General features: G+C 34.9%; 1 protein-coding gene across 1 annotated transcript in view; it reads right to left on the bottom strand.

The window, feature by feature from the left end:
- Window positions 1–24642, bottom strand: part of LOC106869344 (enhancer of polycomb homolog 1) — a 136232-nt gene that overhangs the window by 34523 nt on the left and 77067 nt on the right. The window contains exon 2 of the mRNA XM_089354215.1: window positions 11220–11376. Within this exon, the coding sequence (XP_089210341.1) occupies window positions 11220–11376 (157 nt within the window). The remainder of the gene's footprint in view (window positions 1–11219; window positions 11377–24642) is intronic.

Below are 24642 nucleotides of genomic sequence, written 5' to 3'. Positions count from 1 at the left end.
AAGACTTTGGTCAGCTTGGGGCCACAGAAGAAAACACTTGCCTCAGTGCCACACTGTAGAAGTGAACCTGAAACCACATACCCAGGAAGTAAACTTTTGAACTACACATCATATATATATATATATATATATATATATATATAGATATATATATATATATATATATCTTTCGAGCGAGTTCGTTGCCAGTGCCTCCGGACTGGCTCATGTGCGGGCGACACATGATATCTTTCGAGCGAGTTCGTTGCCAGTGCCCCCGGACTGGCTCATGTGCGGGCGACACATGAAATCTTTCGAGCGGGATCGTTGCCAGTGCCCCTGGACTGGCTCATGTGCGGGCGACACATGATATCTTTCGAGCGAGTTCGTTGCCAGTGCCCCCGGACTGGCTCATGTGCGGGCGACACATGAAATCTTTCGAGCGGGTTCGTTGCCAGTGCCCCTGGACTGGCTCATGTGCGGGCGACACATGATATCTTTCGAGCGAGTTCGTTGCCAGTGCCCCTGGACTGGCTCTTGTGTGGGTGACACATGAAATGTTTCGAGCGGGATCGTTTGCCAGTGCCCCCCGGACTGGCTCATGTACGGGCGACACAGGAAATCTTTCGAGCGGGATCGTTGCCAATGCCCCTGGACTGGCTCATGTGCGGGCGACACATGATATCTTTCGAGCGGGATTGTTTGCCAGTGCCCCCAGACTGGCTCATGTGCGGGCGACACATGAAATCTTTCGAGCGAGATCGTTGCCGGTGCCCCTGGGCCGGCTTGCAGGTGATACATGAGGTTTTTCGAGCGAGGTCGTTGCCGGTGCCCCCGGGCTGGCTCGTGTGCGGGTGACACATGGGGTCTTTCGAGCAGGATCGTTGCCAGTGCCCCTGGACTGGCTCTTGTGCGGGTGACATATGAGGCTTTTTCGAACGGGATCGTTTGCCAGTGCCCCCCCCCCCGGACTGGCTCATGTGCGGGCGACACATGAAATCTTTCGAGCGGGATCGTTGCCAGTGCCCCTGGACTGGCTCATGTGCGGGCGACACATGATATCTTTCGTGCGAGATCGTTGCCAGTGCCCATGGACTGGCTCTTGTGCGAGTGACACATGAGGTTTTTCGAGCGAGATCGTTGCTGGTGCCCCTGGACTGGCTCTTGTGCGGGTGGCACATAAAAGACACCATTTCGAGCGTGGCCGTTTTGGTGCGGGTGACACGTAAAAGCACCCACTACACTCTCTGAGTGGTTGGCGTTAGGAAGGGCATCCAGCTGTAGAAACTCTGCCAAATTAGATTGGAGCCTGGTGTTGCCATCCGGTTTCACCAGTCCTCAGTCAAATCGTCCAACCCATGCTAGCATGGAAGGCGGACGTTAAACGATGATGATGATGATGATGATGATATATATGTGTGTGTGTATATATATATATATATATATATATATATATATATATATATATATACTCTTTTACTTGTTTCAGTCATTTGACTGTGGCCATGCTGGAGCACCGCCTTTAGTCGAGCAAATCGGCCCGAAGACTTATTCTTTGTAAGCCTAGTACTTATCCTATCGGTCTCTTTTGCCGAACTGCTAAGTTACAGGGATGTAACACACCAGCATCGGTTGTCAAGTGATGTTGGGGGGGACAAACACAGACACACAAACATATACACAATATATATATATATATATATATATATATATATATATATATATATATATATATATATATAAACACACATACATACACACACACATATATATACGACGGGCTTCCATCAGTTTCCATCTACCAAATCCACTCACAAGGCTTTGGTTGGCTCGAGGCTATAGTGGAAGACATTTGCCCAAGGTGCCATGCAGTTGGATCGAACCTGGAACCATGTGGTTCGTAAGCAAGCTACTTACCACACAGCCACTCCTGCACCTATGTATGTATATATATTATAGATAGATAGAGATATAGATACGTGTATATCTTTTACCTATGTATATCAGTAAAGGACATAAACATCGGTGAAAAGCCAAACACTACAGAGACATTCCCATGAGATTCTTGCAATCAGCAATGCAATGAACCTGTGATTGGCACTTTAGAAACCTGTAGCTGATGACGCTATTGTTCATGAAGTAGGATACAAATAAAGGAAATAAAACTTTACATAAGGATTATTTTCTAAGAGACCTATTTGGTTTTACATAAACAAATCCTTCACCTATTATTCTTCTCCACACCCAGTTTTGCTTTGTAGTTGAGTGAATGACAGCCAATTGTAAAAACAGCCAATTGTAAAAAAACAATATACAAAATATCTAAATTTGCAAATAAACCATCCCATTCAAGCTAACATGGAAAATATGGAAGCAATACAATAAAAGAAAGAAATTCTAAAAATCTGACACAAAAGGGATACAAAGGAAGAAATATAATAAAAATAACTCAAGAAATTACATACAACTGTAGATTCATAAACACACACACACACACAAGTATACACAAACTGTACATGTAGATATATTTACTTATATACCACCTTGCAAACCCATTAAATTTTTGTATGTGCTGTGAGTGCGTAACAGAAATGCTTGAAAGCTTCATGTCTTTCAAACTGCTTTTCATATAGAAATGTTTCTACCTATTCTCCTGAGGCAAAAAGAGTAAAGTACCAAGGCGCCCGACCAGATACAACCAGCACATTGTCTGAAATAGTTCTAGCTTATCTTACACTCATGAGTGAGCCTCTACACTCAAGTCACTCAAGCTCCTAGACATAGCAGTTGAATTGAATCTTCAATTACACTTAACTATCTAAAAGAAGATATGACACATAAGACAATGTTGCTCTAGATGTACAAAAAAAAAAAAAAAAAAAAAAAGAAAAAGGAGTGGGGGTCATGGCTGGAGCATCTGTAATCATAGGTCTGCTTGATCATTGTTGACCTGCTATCCAATAACAAATATAGCAATGAGTTTAAGAAGCTATCTGAGCTGCTAGAAACCAGGGCTGTGGAATCATCATCATCATCATTTTGATACCCCCTTTTCCATGCTCACAAATCAGACATGATTTGTTGAGGCAGATTTTCTATGGCCAGATTACCCTTCCTGTTTGCAAACATGCTAATATTTCTCCATTGCTAGGCATGTTTTCAAAGATGATTGGAGATGACACTGCTTGTATGATGGTGACACTCATTTACAAGGAGACCACTAACACACACACACACACACACACACACACACACACACACACACACACACAAAGCTTCTTTCAGTTTCTGTCTACCAAAACCAGTTGCAAAGTTTTAGTTGGCCTGAGGCTATAGTAGAAGATATCTGCTCATGGTGCCATGCAGAAGGGCTGAACCTGAAACCATGTGGTTGGGAAGCAAGCTTCTTAAGCACACAAAACCACCAACACAGCCTCCACTGTTTGTATTCAGGCTAATCATATATTTCTTCACACAACATACATAGCCTATGTAAGTCATCAGGTTTACACAAAGTTTGGGTTTTAAAGGCTATAGCAGTGCTGTTGTGATAGTTTTAATATCTATTGGAGAAAGAAGCTGCACACAAACAATTAAACATAAGACAAAATTTAAAATAAAAATTTTCTTTAAAATTGCTGTCTTTATCACAAGGCTAGAAAGTAAAACGATATAAACAGTAAACTGATATAAACAGAACTATGAAAATACTACGAACTAAAGTATGAAAATACTATAAAATAAATCAGAAACCTCTTTGCTTACCAGCTCCAATATCTAAATTTCATCAAAGCTAAAACCAAAACACTGACTAAACACCTACAACAACTTAGAAATTACTGTTGAAAAAGCAAAGAGAAAAACTCAATTAGATACATAATATTTCCTTTTCAAGATTAAAGCATCGTTTGAATATAAAATTGGAATAAATATAACATACAAGATCATATTACATGAAATAAAAATTGCCTTATTCTGAGTAAATGCTTTCTCAATTAGGCAGGAAAATAAGTATACAGAAATAAGAGTTGTTTCTTGTTGAGGAACACTGCACAAATGAATACTGCGGTGGGTGTACAAACCGAAGTTGAAAAGCCTGGGATACAGTAACCTTACCCAATAAGATTCATTTCATTGTATCCTTCATTCATTATTTGTTAATAAATGTTATTGAGATGTTTTCTGGAAAGAGGGACAAATACAGAAATATGTTTTGATCTCAATCCAGCTAATTATGAACCAAGACAACAAGGGGACCACATGTTGTTCTACCTGCCACAACCAGCAGTCAAATATCCCACAGATAACCTCCTACCCTCTTATGCAAGGCAGGACATATTAAGTAATGTAGTCATGAAAAAAAAAAAAAAAAGAACAAATAGTCATGGTTGGAATGCCTTTAGTCATAGGTTCACTCAGCCAGGATAGCCTGGGATTAAACAGCAACTAATTATGAACAACAACAATCAAAGTATAATGCAATTTCCTCTATTTTTACTTTGTAATTAACAAATGAAAATACTGCATGTAAGCAACTCCATAACAATGTTTTAGATTATTTAAATTCATTTGAATCCTAAATCCACTCAAACAAATGGTTTTCGATGTTGATAAGTGCCAACAAATAAAAATCTTGTTTTTTGAAGAATCTGCCGACTGTTGTTTTGATGCTGCACAGTAAAAAGAACTAACAATGATTGATCCGTTGGAAATGTTTGAACCGATTTCTTTAAAATTTCAAATGAGATAAAAATACTTACGTAACCAAAACAAGAGAGTTAATAGATATTTATCCTTTAAAATCTCTGAGGAATTTTTAATCCTCAAACTCTTCCTTGCTCCCTTATTTTTACTCCCAACCAAGCTTCTGCTATGCCCATTTGTATACATGAATACCCCCTATACATGCGCACACCACCCCATCTCTTCCTCTCTACCTAACTGCACCCCACAGAACTACATTCTGACCTAACCCCTAAACATTTTTTTCTCTTTCTTTCTTTCCCACTACTTTTTCTTTTCCTCTATTTTCCCCATTCATTTTTCTTTTTCTTTTCTGATGAAGGACTAACACCTGAAAGGTCAATACTCTCTCTCCCTTCCTTTTAAGCATTAAACTAATACAACCTTTGTTAAAACTTGTCCCTCTTGTTTTATCTTCTCTTTGCTCGTTATCTGGTTATTATTTAAACTACCTATAACTTTGCCTTTAATCTGCTTCACTGTATCTGCTCCCTTTCCCTAGTTTTTTTTTCTTTAATCTCTTAGACGATAGGTAAAATAGTATCTATGACCCTTTACAGAACTTCTGAGACTGGTGTAAGGGGAGAAGATATCCTAAAACCAAAACCGTAGCCCAAATGCTTGCAACCAACTAGAAGGGATTATTAAATTGGTTTGTGAAATACATCTTCCACTTAAGTAGGCCAAGGCAGGATGTAAACTTCATAATGCAAAGAGCCAGGATAAATACCACAAGACATCCTGCTCCATTCTTTAATGAGTCTACTTGTTTATTGCCTTAGATTACTACTTGATTAATGACCCCAGAAGGCAAAGCTGACCTCAACGAAATGTTTAGTCTTGTGTCAATGTCAGTAATCTATATTAGATTCTTAAACTTCTGGGAATTCTTGCTTAAATTCAGCCTCAATAGAAATATTTGAAATGATTCATAAGAGATAATTCTGAGTTATTTTGAGCAAATATTGATGTGAAATTAAACCACTTCTGAATCACTGACACATGTACTGCTTGATGTTTTTCAAACAACTATAGAAACATATGGATTTTAATATGTAATAAATGCGAGCAAAATAAATAGGCATAGAAACTTCTGAACATATTTTAGTTGGGTTGGTATTAAACACACCTCTAGACATGGCTGTGTGGATACATAGTTCACATTGTAACCACATGGTTTTAAGTTCTATCTGCATGCATGATACTTAGGGGTAACTAAAGTTTTGCGAGTAGAATTGGTAGATGGAAATTGTATTGAAGTCCAGTGTGTGAGAGAGAGAGAGAGAGAGAGAGAGAGAGAGAGAGAGAGAGAGAGAGAGAAGGGGGGGATAAAGAGAGAGGGGGAAGAGACAGAAATATTGACATCAAATGAGAAAATAATGACAAACAGAAAAAATTTGCAATTTCTGTGCTTAGGACAGTACGGCATATCGATAGCTGCATGACAACTATAAATATGATATGGTTGTTACGGATTGATCCAGAAAGAATGAGACAAAGAAAGACTAGGGAAATATAGATAAGTATTTGTTGGTGGGAACACAGACAAACAGTGAAGATGAGACACGCAAGACATGAAAAAATATATAAATAGTTACATACACATTTGTGTGTGTGCGTGTGTGCGTGTGTGTGTGTAAATGCTGAATTCCTATAAATTTGCAGAAAAATGTTTGAGCAAAACAGTGATGTCAGCTGACATTTCTCATTAACAAATTACACTGTTGCTCTGAGTTCTCAAACTTGTCAAACACATAAGGATTAGAACCAGGAAGGGTATCTGGTTGTGGAATAATGGTTTCAAATTTCGCCACGGGGGGGGGGGGTGTCAATTACATCGACCCAAGTGTTCAACTGGGACTTAATTTATCGACCCCAAAAGGATGAAAGGCAAATTTGAACTCAGAATATAGCGGCAGACGAAATACCAGTAAGCATTTCGCCTGGCATGCTAATGATTCTGCGAGCTCACCGCCCTATCTGACTGTAAAATAATGTCCCCACAATAAGTATTCCTCAAATTCAGGTCAACATGGAGAATGGGATATAAAACAAATGAAATGAAATTGTAAATTACAGAAAAGTCTATCCCTATAAAATTCTTTGAAGAAATGTTGTACCTGTAAAAGTTAAGTCAAAAATCCAAACCCAAATTTTATAACATTATGTACTTAGAAACAGAATTGCGTCTATGAGATCTCCCTTCATAGAAGCTCTTAAATTTGGTTTGATTAGAGCAAGTGTCAATACCTTTGAGTAAATTTGGTAGAGGGAAACCATAGGAAGTCCATTGTGTATGAGTGTGTATGTAAAATTAGAAATTGTAAGTGCACTATATTGCAATTTACATTTAGTTGGATATGGTACAGTGTTACCAGCTCTGACCCCGATTCCAACAGCTCAATAATTGCTTCAAATTCTGATTCTCAAGCTCTGCTAGAAATAGCAGCCAAATCTTACTCAAATCATACCCTAATATTTATAGGCGCAGGAGTGGCGGTGTGCTAAGAAGCTTGCTTCCCAACCACATGGTTCTGGGGTCAGTGCCACTGTGTGGTATCCTGGGTAAGTGTCTTCTACTATAGCCTCGGGCCGACCAAAGTCTTGTGAGTGGATTTGACAGATGGAAACTGAAAGAAGCTTGTTGTATATGTATTGTTTAACCTGGGGTTAAACAATAGCAACAGCATAACATAATACAATGAATATATTTGAAATCATGACTTATAAAAACAAAACTGAGCACTTTGTATATTCAGTTATCGTATACATTATAAAACGTGTGTGTGCGTGCGTATGTGTGTGTGTGTGTGTGTGTGTGTGTGTGTGTGTGTGTGTGTGTGTGTGTTTGTCCCCCCACCATTGCTTGACAACCGATGTTGGTGTGTTTACATCTCTGTAACTTAGCGGTTCGGCAAAAGAGACTGATAGAATAAGAACTAGGCTTACAAAGAATAAGCCCTACGGTCAATTTGTTCGACTTAAAGGTGGTGCTCCAGCATGGCCGCAGTCAAATGACTGAAACAAGTAAAGTAATAATAATATTCTTGAAGTTGAAAGGACACATTACTCTTTTACTCTTTTATTTGTTTCAGTCATTTGACTGTGGCCATGCTGGAGCACCGCCTTTAGTCAAGCAAATCGACCCCAGGACTTATTCTTTGTAAGCCTAGTACTTATTCTATCGGTCTCTTTTGCCGAACCGCTAAGTTACGGGGACGTAAACACACCAGCATCGGTTGTCAAGCGATGTTGTGGGGACAAACACAGACACGCAAACATATACACACACATACATATATATACATATATACGACGGGCTTCTTTCAGCTTCCGTCTACCAAATCCACTCACAAGGCTTTGGTCGGCCCGAGGCTATAGTAGAAGACGCTTGCCCAAGGTGCCACGCAGTGGGACTGAACCTGGAACCATGTAGTTGGTAAGCAAGCTACTTACCACACAGCCACTCCTACGCCTATAAAGTTATCATTCTACTTTGATCATAAGGTCTACTCAATCAGGACTGACCCGGGGTTAAACAATACCAACAACACAACACAGTGCAATGATTATAATATTTGAAATCATGACCTACAAAAACGAAATCCAACACTTTGTATACTCAGTTCTCGTATATATTATAAAACATAAATACATTATGTTCTTCAAAAATTCTCTCTCTCTCTTTCTTTCCCTTTTCTTCCTCTTTCCTGTTTAAACGAACTTTCAATTAATTAAATTAAATATCTCAATAAATATCTTCTACTTTACAGGACAAGAATTAAGCTTAATTTAACAATATTTTTTTTCTTGAATCAATGCTTAATTGCTTCTTCAAGTTTTAATTATAGAATAGACTTCAATAATACACCACACTAGTTACTGATAAGTTTTCATAGCCATAAGAGGCATAACTATACTTGCATATAAGGAAACAAATTTGCTTTGCTTCCAAATGGTCTTGAGTTCTATCGAATTGTGTGGCACTTCAGGGAAGTGTCTTCTGTGGCATTAGGTCAACCAATGCTCTGTGAGTGAAATTCATAGATGTAAATTGTATGGAAGCCTGTCGTATGTGCATGCATGTGTGTGTATGTGTGCATGTGCATGATAACATATATACACATATGTATATGTGTGTGAATATGAGTGTCTGTGAAAATGTTTACTTTCAGCGTCTTTAAAATATATTGTGCGAAAATAAAATTAAAAGAAAAACGGTGATGCTTGTTGGCATCCTCTGCTGACAAATTTTCCTGTAGCTCAGTGCTTTCAATAATTGTTGTTGCTGGCACTCGGTCGCTTACGACGACGAGGGTTCCAGTTGATCCGCTCAACGGAACAGCCTGCTCGTGAAATTAACGTGCAAGTGGCTGCGCACTCCACAGACACGTGTACCCTTAACGTAGTTCTCGGGGATATTCAGCGTGACAGTGTGACAAGGCTGACCCTTTGAATTACAGGCACAACAGAAACAGGAAGTAAGAGTGAGAGAAAGTTGTGGTGAAAGAGTACAGCAGGGTTCGCCACCATCCCCTGCCAGAGCGTCGTGGAGCTTTAGGTGTTTTCACTCAATAAACACTCACAATGCCCGGTCTGGGAGTCGAAACCGCGACCCTATGACCGCGAGTCCGCTGCCCTAACCACTGGGCCATTGCACCTCCACGCTTTCAATAATAAATGGAATAAAAAAAAAAAAAGAAGAAAAATGCCATTACTTGAAAAACTGATGGTTAGTGACAGGAAGAGCTGTAAAACAACGTCTTTGTATATATTTACCCAACCCATGCTAGCATGAAGAAACATGTCAAATGAATGAATAACAGCAAAGGAGATAGTATTAGAATGCCACAAGTTTATGGATTTGCTTGTGTGACTACATTTCCCAGCATTCTTGTTTATTATGAACTTACAAACTAGTGTGTTTATTTCATCAAAAATGACTAACAATTCTATTAATTATAGAAAATGGTGCATCTACTTAAAACAAAGGGTGAGGGCTATTGACAAATTTCTTACTTAAAGACTTTGCACTTTGTGTTTAATAATAAAATATTACCAAGAATTTGTAAATGTATGCACAAGCATGGCTGGGTGATTAAGAAGCTTGCTTTGCAGCCATGTGGCTGTAGGTTCAGTCCCACTGCATGGCAACTAGGGCAAGTGCTTACCATTATAGCACCAATAACTCTGAGCTGACCAGAGTCTTTGTAAATGAATTTGGTAGACAGAAACTTTGTGGAAGTGTATGTGTGTGCCCTTGTTACATAGTAGTTCCACAAAGAAGTTGATAGAAGTACCAGACTTTAAAAAAATAAGTATTAGGGTCGACCTGTTTGACTAAACTTTTCTAAGTGGTGCCCCAGCATGGTCACAGTCTAATGACAGGAACAAATAAAAGATGTGGTAAAGCATGCCACCCACCAAAACTGATGAGGCACAACAATATATAAGCACATAGACAGATATCTGTGCCATCAAAGTGACAGTTCTCTTTCGAACATTTTATACTAAGCCATTGAATGGTTTAATGCCAAATTATAAAAAAATAATTAAAAATAGTTACTATATTTATAAAAGATAGAATGATTTACATGTAATGATCATTATTCCAGAAGTTCTTTTATCAGAATATTCATAATAAAATTTAAGAGTTCCATAAAAATTTACTTGTTTTCCATTGCTATTTATCAGTATATTAAGATTGCTCTTATTTCTTGTCCTGCTTAGCAACACTTTTCCAACCCACTCTCATTTGAAGTTACTCTCAAGCACTCTTTCCCTGTTTGTCACAACAAGCAGTATGATAAGTACCTCATCCTTCTACTTACTTTCATTTTACTTGTCATACTACCATTCACTATTTACTTGTTGTTCAACAGCCTCCTGCTTTCAATGATCTCGTTAATGTGACAATAAATATACATATCGTTATATGTGAATGACATAATTACATTACTATTTTCAATACATTGTTAGGAATTGGCTAAAGTATAGGATTACTGTTATACATGAATGTATGATACATTATTCCTCAATTTGACCTCTATAAGGTTGCCTGGCCTTTGAGAAATAGCAGTTATATATCCCTCGTATAACACTGTCATCATTAAAAAAAGAAAGACACATTAGATAATCTACTTTGATCAAGGATGACCTGAAGTTAAACAACAAAGAATTATTTCAGCGAATCTAGTAGACAAGTAATTGCAGTCTGAGGAAGGGCATTGACCAACAAATTTAAAACAATAAAAAGGAAACAACAACAACAATAGCAGCAGCAGCAGATATTTTTTTAAATACATGATTTATTACTTTTTACTTTTCATTTCACTACGCCTCTTAATATAATTTTCAATGAAGAGCCTGAAGAGGTTACAGGTGATTCCTCTCCTCCAACTATTATTTTGTTTTAATCTATTACATATATATATATATATATATATATATATTTTTTTTTTTTTTTTTTTTTTTTAATCTATTTCTTTGCTGCTTACCTTGAACATGAATATACTGTTTGGTTGTTTTGAAGTCCTCTTTGTAATAGGTTTCATATTTTTCTGATACTTGTACCACTTCTGGAATAGGGATGACCAACGCTTCTGCAGTCCCGTAGACTTGTTGGGCAGAAAGAGCTCGTTGCAAATGATGCTCCTGAAAGGAATAGAAGTATTATACGTTAGAAAGAAATGTAGGCACTCCATTCACTAAGGCTGCTAGTTAATGGCTGCAAGCATACAAACTGAATCAATGTTCAAAAAAAAAAGTTATTCACACACTCAATTATCTAAAACATAAAACATTCATTGAGTGGTTCAGGCTTTTAATCTAATATTCTGTGGTTTTATCTTATATTACATTTTCCCTATCAACATATTCACAACTGTCTTTGACACCTGTTTCTGCACACAGAAACCAATAAGTCAATATTCTTACATGTATTTGTTTTGTACAGCTAAAAATTGAGCTGACAGCCTTTATGGAATTTCAATTATTTAAACTTATTTCAGTGAAGGAAACCATGCAGGACTAAAGCCTGCATGTATGTATACATGATTGCATATGTGATTCTAAAAGATTCCTATAATTGCCATTTAACCCAAAATAGATACCAAAATTCTATAGTGGTATATTATGGTTTCCCCTTTTGCTCCAGGCACTGCCTACTACTCCTAATATCCTCGTTTCTTTCCCAATTAAGGATTTCAATTCTGTCAATTCAATTTCATAACAAGATGGTTTTAATTTCATTTCTGAGGTTCTATTCTATTTTAGCCATCTGTAAAATCTGCTACAAACGTGGCACACACTAACACACACACTTTTTCATCTTTCCCACTACTCGGATACATTCTATCTAGTCTGGTATAAATAGTATGAAGTGTAAAATACTGTATTGGGCATATATTGTCTAGAGATTCTCAGCCAAATACTTGCAAAAAGCTATGATCATTTGCCATGTTTGACTTGTTCCAGAAAACATAGTGGATATTTATGTCTTGGGGATTTGTTCTTTAGTTGACTTCATTTTGTTTGTTGTACACATTAATAATTTAAATGGATTATCTGATAACTGTATCTAGTTGATTATGACGTTGTTCAAACCAATACTATAACTAAAGATAACTATTTTGACACTTGCTCCTGCACATTGAATTTGTAAATCAAAAGACAGTAGTTGGCAATCATTTTCCTTTCCATTGGTAGAAATTATGCAGCAAATTCAGCTGGTCTAAAAAGATTTAGATATCTTCCTGTACCAACTGAAAACTGAAGTTATCAACATATCCAAATGAAGATTTTTATTGTTAGTTATGATCTCCATAAAGCTACAATACTCAGAATGCTTCATATAAACTTTGTCTGCAATATATAATCTATAACCATTCTTACTAACTAAAGGTATAATTCATCTTTCAAGTGAGAAAAAAACTGTTCATATACAATGTATATATATTGACTTCATATTATCAAATGGTAATTTTAGTATTTCTGTGCCTTTTTCCAAGTCTGGTTAATTATTTCTACTCGTAGACTAACTCTCCTCAAACCTACTGAAATAAAAACAACTTTATTTCCGTTCATACCACAGCTTCATTGTTTCTTGAAAATCAGAAGTCATTTTCTAAGCTTAATAAATCACTTCTAAACGAAGTGAAACTTTAATGAGATTAGAGTCTATAGAATGCATATGTACCAATTTGAGATGGCGAAGAACTCTAAAAGGATTCTGAACTATATCACTGGCTGGATACTATAGTGTAATCAGCAATGTGGTTGCTTAGTAAGCAATCCATACATGGTTGAAATGATGTTAGCGAGCTCATAGTTTTTTCTGTCTCAAATTAGTGCTAATAATGTCAAATATCATTAAAAGTTATTTTTCTCAGGAAAAAGAAAAATGTCTTTGTTTAAAAGTCAGAAAGAATTCCTTGTGGCATATGTTCTGTCTGTTAGCACTCTAGTAATTAAATTCTGCCAACATCAACTTCACTTTCACTCATTTGGAACCAACAGATAAATACCAGTCCAGTCTAGTAATGAGCTCTTTTTCTCTCTCTCAAGCCACGGTCAAACCTAGAGAGGGATGGGCTCCATCAAGTTTTTAAATGGCCAAGATATACCACAAATCATGATCACACCTCCAAAATTCCATCAGAAGCTGATGGTTCAAGCTAAGGCATTCTTGGTCATTGTGATACACATCTCAAGTAGAGCTTTATTAGACTATCTTATTGTGTAACGCACCTTTCTAATTTAAAGTCATGTAAGGTTGTCTTTTTCTTCCCCAACCATTTTACCTTTTTAATTTATTAAATACCAGTTATATATATATATATATATATATATATATATATATATATATATATATATATATAAACGACCCAACCAATACCATTTTCTTTTACAGAAAAATAAACAAATCCCTAAACTGTTTTACTGGTTTCAGTCAGTGGACCTCAACAATGATGGGGCACCTTGGGCAAGTGTTGGGCCTTGGAGGGTTTAGTCAATCAAATTAACTGGTACTCATTCTACCAGACTCTTCTTTTTACTTTTTTTTTTGCCAAAAGCATAAGATAAATGAATATGAACAAACACCACTTAACAAAATGGTATTGAGGGATGGACACACACACACACACACACACACACACACACACACGCGCGCGGCAGGGTTTTGCAGTTTTTGTCAACCAAATTCACTCACAAGGAATTGGTCATTTTAGGGCTGTAGTAAAGGACAGTCGTCCAAGGTGCTGTGCAGTGGGGCTAAACCTAAAACTATGTGGTTTTAAAGCAAACCTCTTCACTACAGACCTATGCCTGCAGTTATCATCATCGTCATCATCATCACTGTTTAATGTCCGCTTTCCATGCTAGCATGGGTTGGACGATTTGACTGAGGACTGGTGAACCAGATGGCTACACCAGGCTCCAATCTGATTTGGCAGATTTTCTACAGCTGGATGCCCTTCCTAACACCAACCACTCCGAAAGTGTAGTGGGTGCTTTTACGTGCCACCAGCATGAAGGCCATGTACCAGGCGGTACTGGCAAAGGCCATGCTCAAAATGGTGTGTCCAGTAATAAAAAAAATAAATAAAAGTTTTAGGTTAGAAATATGAAAGCCTACATCATGTTCAAATTGTTTCCCTTCGGATTTTGCTCTAATTTGAATTATTGATAAGACTTTTAGAATTTTGAATAGGAATTGTAGCAGTTACCTACATACAAAATGTATCAAGAGCAGATGTGAACTTGAAAGATTTAACAGAGAAAAGAAACAAAGCAATGTACTGTATAATTATTATTTAAAATTCCACACCCACTGGGATTCTGCAGCTTTGTGCATACTTAAGAATCTCCGTTCAATGAACTTACTGTGTAAGCTCATTCATTTTTCATGAGTACTTTTTGTTCAGTGTTTAAATATTGTTTCGCTTCTGTTGAAGGAGACATTTCATAAATTGATTAAAAATATATTAATAGTCTAAAACCCATACAGAATGTGAATAACTATCCTTTCAAATAAAACTAACGGAACTATCAAAACCTATTTTTAACAATAACTTAAAGCAAAAATAGTACATAATAATAATAATAATAATAATAATAATAATAATAATAATAATAATAATAATAATAATAATAATAATAATAATAATAATAGCAACAATAACAACAACAGAATTTTATTATCAATTCAAATTGAACATTTTTCACAAAATAACAGAAAAATCAATACATGAAAAATATCATAGCAAATATTTTTTGTTTAATGCTTTTTTTTTCTCCTTAAATTTATGTATTTTCGTTTGAGAACAAGTAAATATAGGATATTTAATAAAAAAGAATTTTCATAAACATTTACTTTTTTTATTTTAATAATTTCCTAATAAATGAATATAAAGTTTCTGAATGATTTTCATAGTCTGTGATCAATTTAAAATCTGGTTAATACTGCACATATAAAATCTGAACAATTTAAAACAGAACACAATAGACAATGTGCATATACTCATGCACATACATAAAACTGCAATGCATAAAGCACAATTGTTTCCAAAACCTTGATTAAATTAAAAATGCTATTCTGATTTCATGAAATGAAATTCTAAGACTGCCAACTTGAAAGCATAAATACCCTACAATCGACCCATAAACCGAATGTTGTTATGACAATTTTGTAATCACTTTATATTATAGTTTGCTATTGAATAAATCAGTGCTAAGTTTGAATCTATATTGAAACATAAAAGAATGTGAAAAGACGCCAACTTACATATTTTGATATTGTTGATGGCGTGAATGAATTATTACTTTCATTCACAAGTTCTAAGAGATGTTAATTTTCTGTTGGCAATAAGCTGGAAACCTAGATTTAAAAACGCTGGTTCTAAGTAAATACAAATTTTCTGAGCAACTTGTTTTTTTCCCCACTACTTCTTAATCCTAAAGCGTACATATACAATTATACATATGAAACCTAGAAATGTTTTTGACAGGAATTATAGTGAAAAGATCAAATCTGTTATTTGCTATCTTACCAGATACACTTAACTTGCTTGCAGTGAATATAATTGCCATACAATTCCCTTTCCTTGGTAGAGATCAGTAAGTCTCTGCTGTAAAACTAAGTTAGCGTTCACAACACTTCAGTTAGTTTGGATTTTATTTCATGTATTTCTCTCCTCAGTCGCATACATTCTTTCTTGTTATCAATAGTAGAGTCAATATATAATTATTAGGAGGAAATTGCTGCTTTGGTCTGAATAGGTGACACAGAGAAATATGTTGCAGCTTCTTGTTTCTTTGGTCAGAGAAGGGTTAATGATATGTCTATCAAACAAGAACTACTGAAATAGTATGATGAGGATATTTTCTTCATTGCTACAAGACCCCAGGTAATAATAATAGTAGTAGTAGTAGTAGTAATAATAATAATCCTTTCTACTGGAAGCACAAGGCCTCAAATTTGGGAGAAGGGATTAAGTCAATTACACTGACCTCAGTACGTAACTGGTACTTATTTAATCGACCCCGAAAGGATGAAAGGCAAAGTCAACCTTGGCAGAATTTGAAATCAGAACATAAAGACAGGGGACGAAATACCACAAAGCATTTTGCTTGGTGTGCTAACGATTCTGCCATGATGATGATGAAAAACAGGTAAATGAAATGTGAATCATATTAACACCAAAGAGACTTAACCCCACTAAAAAAAAAGAAGCACAAATAAGCAAAAAAGGAAAACTTATCATTCAGTCCATGATAAAAGAGAAATATGTACTTTCAATTTTATACCAAAAAAAAAAAAAAAAAAAAAGTATGAAAATGGAACATGTAAAACTTGACACTGTTAGAAACAAACAAACCAATATCAAATGAAGATGGTGACAATCGAAAATAAAGGGCTAAACTTTACTCCTTCAGTCCCTTAAATAAAAAAAAAAGCACCAGTGGAGTAGCTAAAATGTGTACTGCCCATAGCAACCTTTGAGTTCCACTCCACCCTGCTCCTTATACAGGTTTATACAGCAGATCCAATAGTGCTGTCCTCATAACAGCATTGCCCAGGATGGATTACTTGTTTTATGTTCAAATTGGCCAGATCTAACCTCTTACTCCTACCCTACAATGTCATTCAAAAATAAACATTCACATCATCGAAATCACAAAGCTACAATATAATGGATGATTGATTCAAAACATTATGAATAAATAAGCATTACATTTGGAAATGTAGAATGGATGCTGGGGGGTTAACTAAATGTAACATGGGATCCTTAAGTTACTTATAAATATACATTCTCAAAATCAAACAAATACCAGAAAATGGAGCAGAACATTTAAAAAGTAAAAATACATAGTGAAACACAAAGCCAAACAAAAATATAAACAATAAAACTGTAAACTATGAAAATAACCCTAACACATACAAAACAAAATAAATAATAAAACTTCTAAGAGTCTCAGAATAGAAAATTCAAAAGATGCAAAGTATGAACATAATAACCTGAAGGTAGAAACATAATTAAATAATTATAATCAATACATCTTCGTAAGGATCAACAAAAGCATTTCTCAAGGATATAAACCGAATGAAATAGTAGCAAGAATTTTTTTTTTTTTTTAAAACCTTCCCATAAACCTGGCCACTGCAGACTTAATGAAAACAGATATGAAAGGTAATACCACCAGGTTAAACAAAATAATGATTGGGAAAAGTACTTAGAAAGGGATGTTGCTACTTCTTCAGATTATAGAAATAGCGAAACCTAAGCAAGCAACATGGAAAACAAATGCAGAAAAGGATAGAAAAATAAGAAGAAATATCTCTAAATCCTTAATGAAATCAATAAAAGACAACAATGAAAGAAAAAATATGTATTAAAGAACATAAAAAAATGCACCTAAAATCAAAGAAATCCCTCTTCAAACAAGAAAGTTCTCACTAAATAGCAAAGAATTCATCAGAATGAAAAGTAAATGATTCTTTGAGGGAAAAAGCTTGACTCCAAAGTAAAACAATTTTACCAAGATGTAGGATAAAATACAAGAGAAATCAATATAACAACAGAGATTGAAGAATTCTAGGGAGGAGCATGGACAGCAAAGGAATCAACACAACATACTTGTTCAAAATAACAAACACAGCACCTGAACAACTGTGGGTGGCCATATCAACAGAAGAAGTAGGCCAGATGCTACAAAAATTGAACAACTGGAAGGCAACAGGAATTTATAAAATCCCAAACTACTGGTTAAACAGGGACACACAGTGTAAGCAGATATGTTTATTAAAATGTTGAAAGAGCAGGAGACAACAAGTGATTGGCACACTAGTGGGGAAACTCTTTTAATACCGAAGACTGAAGAAATAACAAACTCTAAAGATTATACTTGTAACCTGCCTTCTTACAGTCATAGCACTGCAATAATATTGCAGAATATAAACAAATATCTGGAGTTGGGAGGAAAGGGCAACATACTTCTAGAAAAATAGAAGGGGTGCTTGAAAGACTCTTTTGGCTGTAAAGATCAACAAAAGACTATAAGATGGAGGAACAAAGGCCTGAACTTGGCATGGGTGACTGATAAAAGGCTCCAGACAGTATTCCTCCACATGTGGGATCTTGAAAACATCAACCATGTGTAAGATAATGCCAATAATCCTGGAGATAGACACCCCACCCACCCAAAAAAAGAGGATTTATTAAGACTAACCTCATCTCTGTTAGAAGATAAATATTCTAAGGGAATTTCTTTCTATGCATTGTTTTTGTGTTTGATGCTTATACAGTTATCCAACATATTAAGACAGACTTGGGTATAAATGTGATACAGAGGAGATCATTCAACCATCTTTTGTACACTGATGATGTTAAGTTTTATGCTATAGACTATAAACAAATTGAAACACTTCTACAGACAGTATACAGATTCACTAGAATAACTGATGTGAAATTCAGATTAGAAAAATGAACCAAGATAACCTCAAGGAGAATCAATTAAGAATATCAATGTCATGTTAGATAAAGAACTGGAGAAAAGAGAATTAGACCAAATGGAGGTTTACAAATACTTAGGAATCAATGAAATAGAGTACAATAAATACAAATGAAAGAAATGACTAGGAGCAGATATTGTAAATACATTAGATTAGTACTTAAAACAGAAATAAATGCAATTGCAATTATAATATTCTCAACTGAAGGCTAAAGGAATTAGCAAAACTAGACAGAAATGGAATAAAAATAAAAACATTATTTAGAATATACCAACTGCAATCTGATATAAGTATCTTTATCAAGAAAGATAGAGGACTTATACATAAAAAAAAAATACTATAAAATATTCATTCATCATCATCATTTAATGATGTAGGACTACTAACATATTTAGTGAAGATTATTAAAAAACTAATAGAGAGAGTGAAGGGATATACAACTGTGTAAAAGAAAGAAGTAACAAAAGAAATTTTGAAACAACTAAAAGCTAAGCAAAATTTTAAAAAATGAGGTTACAGAATGCCATGCTAAAAGACTGAGTATGGAGGAGAAAGACAAAGAAATATCTTAGCACTGAGATGTACAGGACTCAAAAGCTGAGACTTGATTGCTACACAGAATCAAAACCTTCCCACCAAAAACTTGCTATACAAGCTCAAAGACTTCTCATCAGACACAAGTATGTAATGAAACAAAACACATTATGTTAATGCAAAATACATGGAGGTTGGGAAGAAACCCTACCTGTCTCTGGCTGTTGAACTTCAGTCAAAAGAGAATACATTTATAACCCTGACAGATTTGGAGCTTTCATAAACAAGAAATTATGCTAACATTAAGAAATACTAATAGAAAAGAGGTGGCATAAACATCATACACTTTAAAAAAATTTTTCATAGAATGACAAAGCAACCATACTCTGGGGTATGCCAATTTACACAGACAGGGGGATCAAAGCTAAAACAAAATTATAGGATGCTTTTGTCAAAGAACATCAAGAAAAGGAATGCCTCCTAAAGAAAGTAATAGTTCCAGCAGATGATAATGTATCTCTGAAAGAAATGAAGAAATTATCCAAATATGAAGATCTGGAAATAAACATAACCAGAATGTTGAGATTAAAAAACAGAAGCAATCCTTATGGTGGTATAGGTAGGTGCCTTATGAATGGTTAAAAAATATATAGACAGGTAAATAACCGACCTCGGAACTTACACATATATATAACATATAGAAACTAATACTAAGCACTGTATACATTTAGAGTATTGTCAATACAATATGACGTACAAAACCAAAACAAAAACAAAACACTGCACATACCCAGGTGCACACAACTGTGCTTAGTGGTGTAGTGAAAACACGCACTTAAAATAAGACTACTGAACAACAACAACAACAACAACAATAAACGACATTAAGATATCAGAACAAAATATTGATTTATCAGTTTTACACTGTTTATACATAATACAGTCAACAAAAAAGAAATGGCTTAATTTGAAATGGTATCTGAAGTCATTATATTGACTTATAACAGAAATAAAATTGAAATACTTTGACATCCTCTTCCTTATCATCTTGGCATATGTTATAAAGATCCATACAACAACAATCATACGATGCAGCAGTGGTAGTAGCAGCAGCAACACACACACACACACACACACACACACACACACACACACACACAGCTTGCCAGGTTATTTATGAGCTCTCATTTCCTACTGCCTCTTCAGTGGACATTGACCAAAATTTCTGAAGAGTTGCATTCATAGTTTAACATATATATGTATTATCAGTCACTGTATGTCTTCCTTCCATCTTTGTTGTTTATGTTTCACAGCTATCCACCACAGCACTTTTGACAAAGGTATCATAAAGTTTATTATTTGTGAAAAGGAGTTTCTTTTGTCAAGAACAAAGGCAATAGATGTGTAAATTTTATTCCATCAACTGTGCACTAAGACCTATTATTAAACAGATTACCTGGATAACAGAATATGTTTCCAGTGAATTAATGCGTTACTCTGAGGAGGAGGATTTCATTGACAACTTCTCATACAAATTAAATAACTATCTAACTGGATGTTGTATGACATGCTACATGTCATAAATCTAATAATAAATGTTATTTTCCAAATTTAATGGAAATAACCTCTGTATCTAATAGTAATTTTTCATGTCCTCTGATATGCATTATGAAGTAATGTTTACTTCGAAGTAATGTCGCTTTTAAATTTAACCCTTAACAACTGGGCTTGATCTACTGACCCCATAATTTTTGTGTTAGAAAGAGAAAATGACCGAGTCTTCAAGAATATCTATACATTACTTTGTTTTTATTGAAATTCAGATATTCTTTTATAGAATTTGAAGTAATAAGATCCGTCTTCTCTCCTCCTTTTCTGACATTGATTGTCCAGTAAGTAAGTGAACTGATCTGAGACTGTGGACTAAAACTGAAGCAATTTACATTATGGAAAATCCACTTTAGTCATCTAAAAGCACATAAAAATTATTAAATTCACTTTTATTTCTTGAAGTGCAATGGAACAATGTGAATGACCAGGTCACCATGATGCGTCATAAATTCTGACATCTCAAGAAATAAATGAAAAGTAAATTTAACAGTTATTGTTTATTTTTAGATGTATGCAATGGCTCTGTGGTATAAGAACTGTTCTTTTTCTCTCTCTCTCTCCTGTAAAAAATGGTTTCGCTTCTTCTGGTATTGAAGAATTAATAATTAAACAAATCTACATAATTAATCTTCTGAGAGCATTTCACATCTTAGATTTTATGAATCAGAAATTTAGGGCTACTCCTCTTGAATTCATCTCTTTATATATCTGAAACAGTATGTTAGTCATGAAAATTCTTCTTTACTCTGTATGTAACCATATTCTACCTCATATTTAAGTAGTAAACAACTGCTGCTCAAAATGTAATCACTAGTATCATAGACCATATACAAAGAAATGCCCTGTCAATTTGACAGGGAAACTTTTAAATTTGTGTACAGGAAAGAGTGGTTTTAGGTTTGTCACCACTACATGGCATCTTAGATAAGTGTCTACAAGTGTAGCCTCGAGTTGACTAATGCTCTGTGAATGGAACTGATAGATAGAAACTACACTGAAGCCCCATTGCATGTGTGTAAGCATATGTGTGAATGTTAATTACACATTTTCATTTACATCATCACGGCAAAAAAGGTGACATTGTGCATTCTCCACTAAACAGATGTTCGATAGTTCACTCAGTTCAGTACAAATGCAAGAACTGAGGGATGAAAAATAAGCAGGTGTTGATGACAGGAAGAGCATCCAGCCGTACAAAATCTGCCTTGAACAAGTTTCATTTAATCTATGCCCGCAGAGAAATAAATGGGCAAGACAAATGATGATGACGATGGTGAATTACATTGCTAGAAACAGCAGCCATATCTCCTTCAGACTAGCATCTACAATCTTAAGAAAGGCAGGACACAGTGAAATGCACTCCTAGATATATCATAATTAAATAAAAACAGGATGATCATAGGTGAAATACTTTTGATCACATACTTGCCTTATCAGGGTGAACCTGTGAGCTAAACAGCATCAGCCCTTATCCAGTAACATGTTTCAATTCTTGGAATATTTATTTTGATTATTTCTATTAATGCTATTATAATTTCCCCTCTAGACATGATTGAACACCAAAGTAACCATTAGTCTTATCATCTTTTTTGATACACACCATTATCATTAAGTATTTGTCCCTTCACTTGAGGACATGTGCTGTCTTTCCTCCCCAAAACTACAACTCTTGAAAATTCTACCTACTCACCTCAACTACTTAGTATTTCTCCAGAATCTAAATTAAACATTTCACTATACAAACATAACTAAATTTCCATTCACTTGAAATTTTAATCTGTAATTAATAAAAAATGAAGGTTCATTTAGAGTAGCAAGAATTATTCTACAAATATAATAGCTGTTAGAAGGTTTTAAATATTAATTTATTATTCATCACTATATTTCTAATTTAATTTCTAAACTGAACCTTTGAGTTTCATACTTCTAGCAAAAATACCTTTCATGGTGAAAATAAGTAGATTGCTAACCCTCCACCTCTCCCTCTTTCTTTCCCACATGCAAACACAAATACCTTAGAGATAAAGTTTATTTCTAACATAGATATTGAAACAAGACAAATATATATGTATAAAGCAAAACTCAATATCATGCTAAAATCAGCTGAAATCTAATATTCCCCAGAAAGGATAAACACACTTCAATAATACAGCAAATCTAAAATATTACCAAAGGAAGAAAAAAAAAATCCAATTAATTTAAATACAACAAAACCAGGATAGCAAACTAGAACAGGAATAACAGACATTCTATTTCATCTATCTGAATTCTGAACATAAAATGAAATATGGGAAAGAAACAGAGAAAGAAAGAAAAAGAAAAAAAACCAAACTGAATTTTCAAATTTGTTAATCTTATCCAATACAAACATGAAATTTGCACTAAACATCTTTTACATATCATATGAAAGTATTAATATAGGCAAAAAAAGCAAACAAAATCTTAAAATCTTTTTTGTGTTTGTTTGTTTGTTTTCTCTGATGAGGTGATATACATCTATTTATAAAATACTTGAAACCAACTTTTAATTTCAACCCTCAAGACAGCCTGATATATATTTGTGTACATTTAAAATTGGAACCTCAAGCCAAAAACATGAATGATAATGAGATTTTCAGTTAGTCAACAACGACAACAATATAGTGAACTGATATCTGGAGATACAGATATTTTAATAAAATCCCACCAATGTCCTGACTGTATTGAAAATCAATTGAAAACACTTAAGGCACTCTCTCCATTAAGAAATATACTCACAAAAGGGTTAAAGATAATACTTTGAACTAGCACAGCTGCTGGAGAATAAACCACATATGGTTGGTTGGGACATTGAATGCAACAAAGAAGTCAAACATAGTCAGAAAGAACAAAGAACCTCATGTGAAATAGGACTTTCAAAATAGGAGTCTAGCTATCAGACAAGTTCTTTGTTCATTGTACAGCAATCTTTACAGATGTATTTCAACTGAAACATCTTGGTTACAAAAGCACATTATCAAATATTATTCTATATATTTATATATTTAATATTTATTTAGATTTGAAAATTATGATAAAGATATACATGTACTACACACACACACATCAAACATGTAGGCGAAACAGAATATATTTTGTTAGACTAATGATTATGGATTAAATAGCTTCACTCTCAGTTTTGTCTGTGGAATGCTTTATTCCAAGTGGCTGGGCATAGCTTCTTTTTGGACATGTCACCCACTGGAATATATATGAAAATTAAATCCAATTTATGATTTAAATGAGGTTTTAAATTGCAGCTAAATATAGGAAATAGCATATTTGCTTTTATATGAACTTTGTAAGTATGTTCTTGACGATGGTTCTATGTTCTCCAAGGAGTGCACAGAATTGTATGGTAAGCCTCAACTAAGGATGTATATGAAGGTATAAACAAAAACAAACGAAAAAACGAAAATCAGGTGAAAATTTGAATTAAACACCCACAGCTGGATGGCCAGTAGCAAACAAGTGATGTAATTAAACAGTATTCACAAAATGATTTCAATTCCACCTGGGTATGTTCTGCTTTGCCTTGATTGAGATAAACAGCAGATACACATACAAATGAGAAAGAGAGAGGGGGTGACATTTCTGTTGTGAAAATCACTCTACTGTGAAAATTTATACCATGACTGCTCTATTTCAGACTAGAGGAATACATTAAACAGCATTCCATAATTTTCGCATGCAAGCCAGCGGGGCTTAAAAGAAAACAGATCCTGTTTGATTTGAGGTTGTGT

The sequence above is a fragment of the Octopus bimaculoides genome, chromosome 6 (genome assembly GCF_046866305.1).
Source record: "Octopus bimaculoides isolate indiv1 chromosome 6, ASM4686630v1, whole genome shotgun sequence".
In the NCBI taxonomy this organism is placed as follows: Eukaryota; Metazoa; Mollusca; class Cephalopoda; order Octopoda; family Octopodidae; genus Octopus; species Octopus bimaculoides.
The sequence above is the reverse complement of the archived record's forward strand: the minus strand, read 5'-3'. Positions and strand labels throughout refer to the sequence as shown.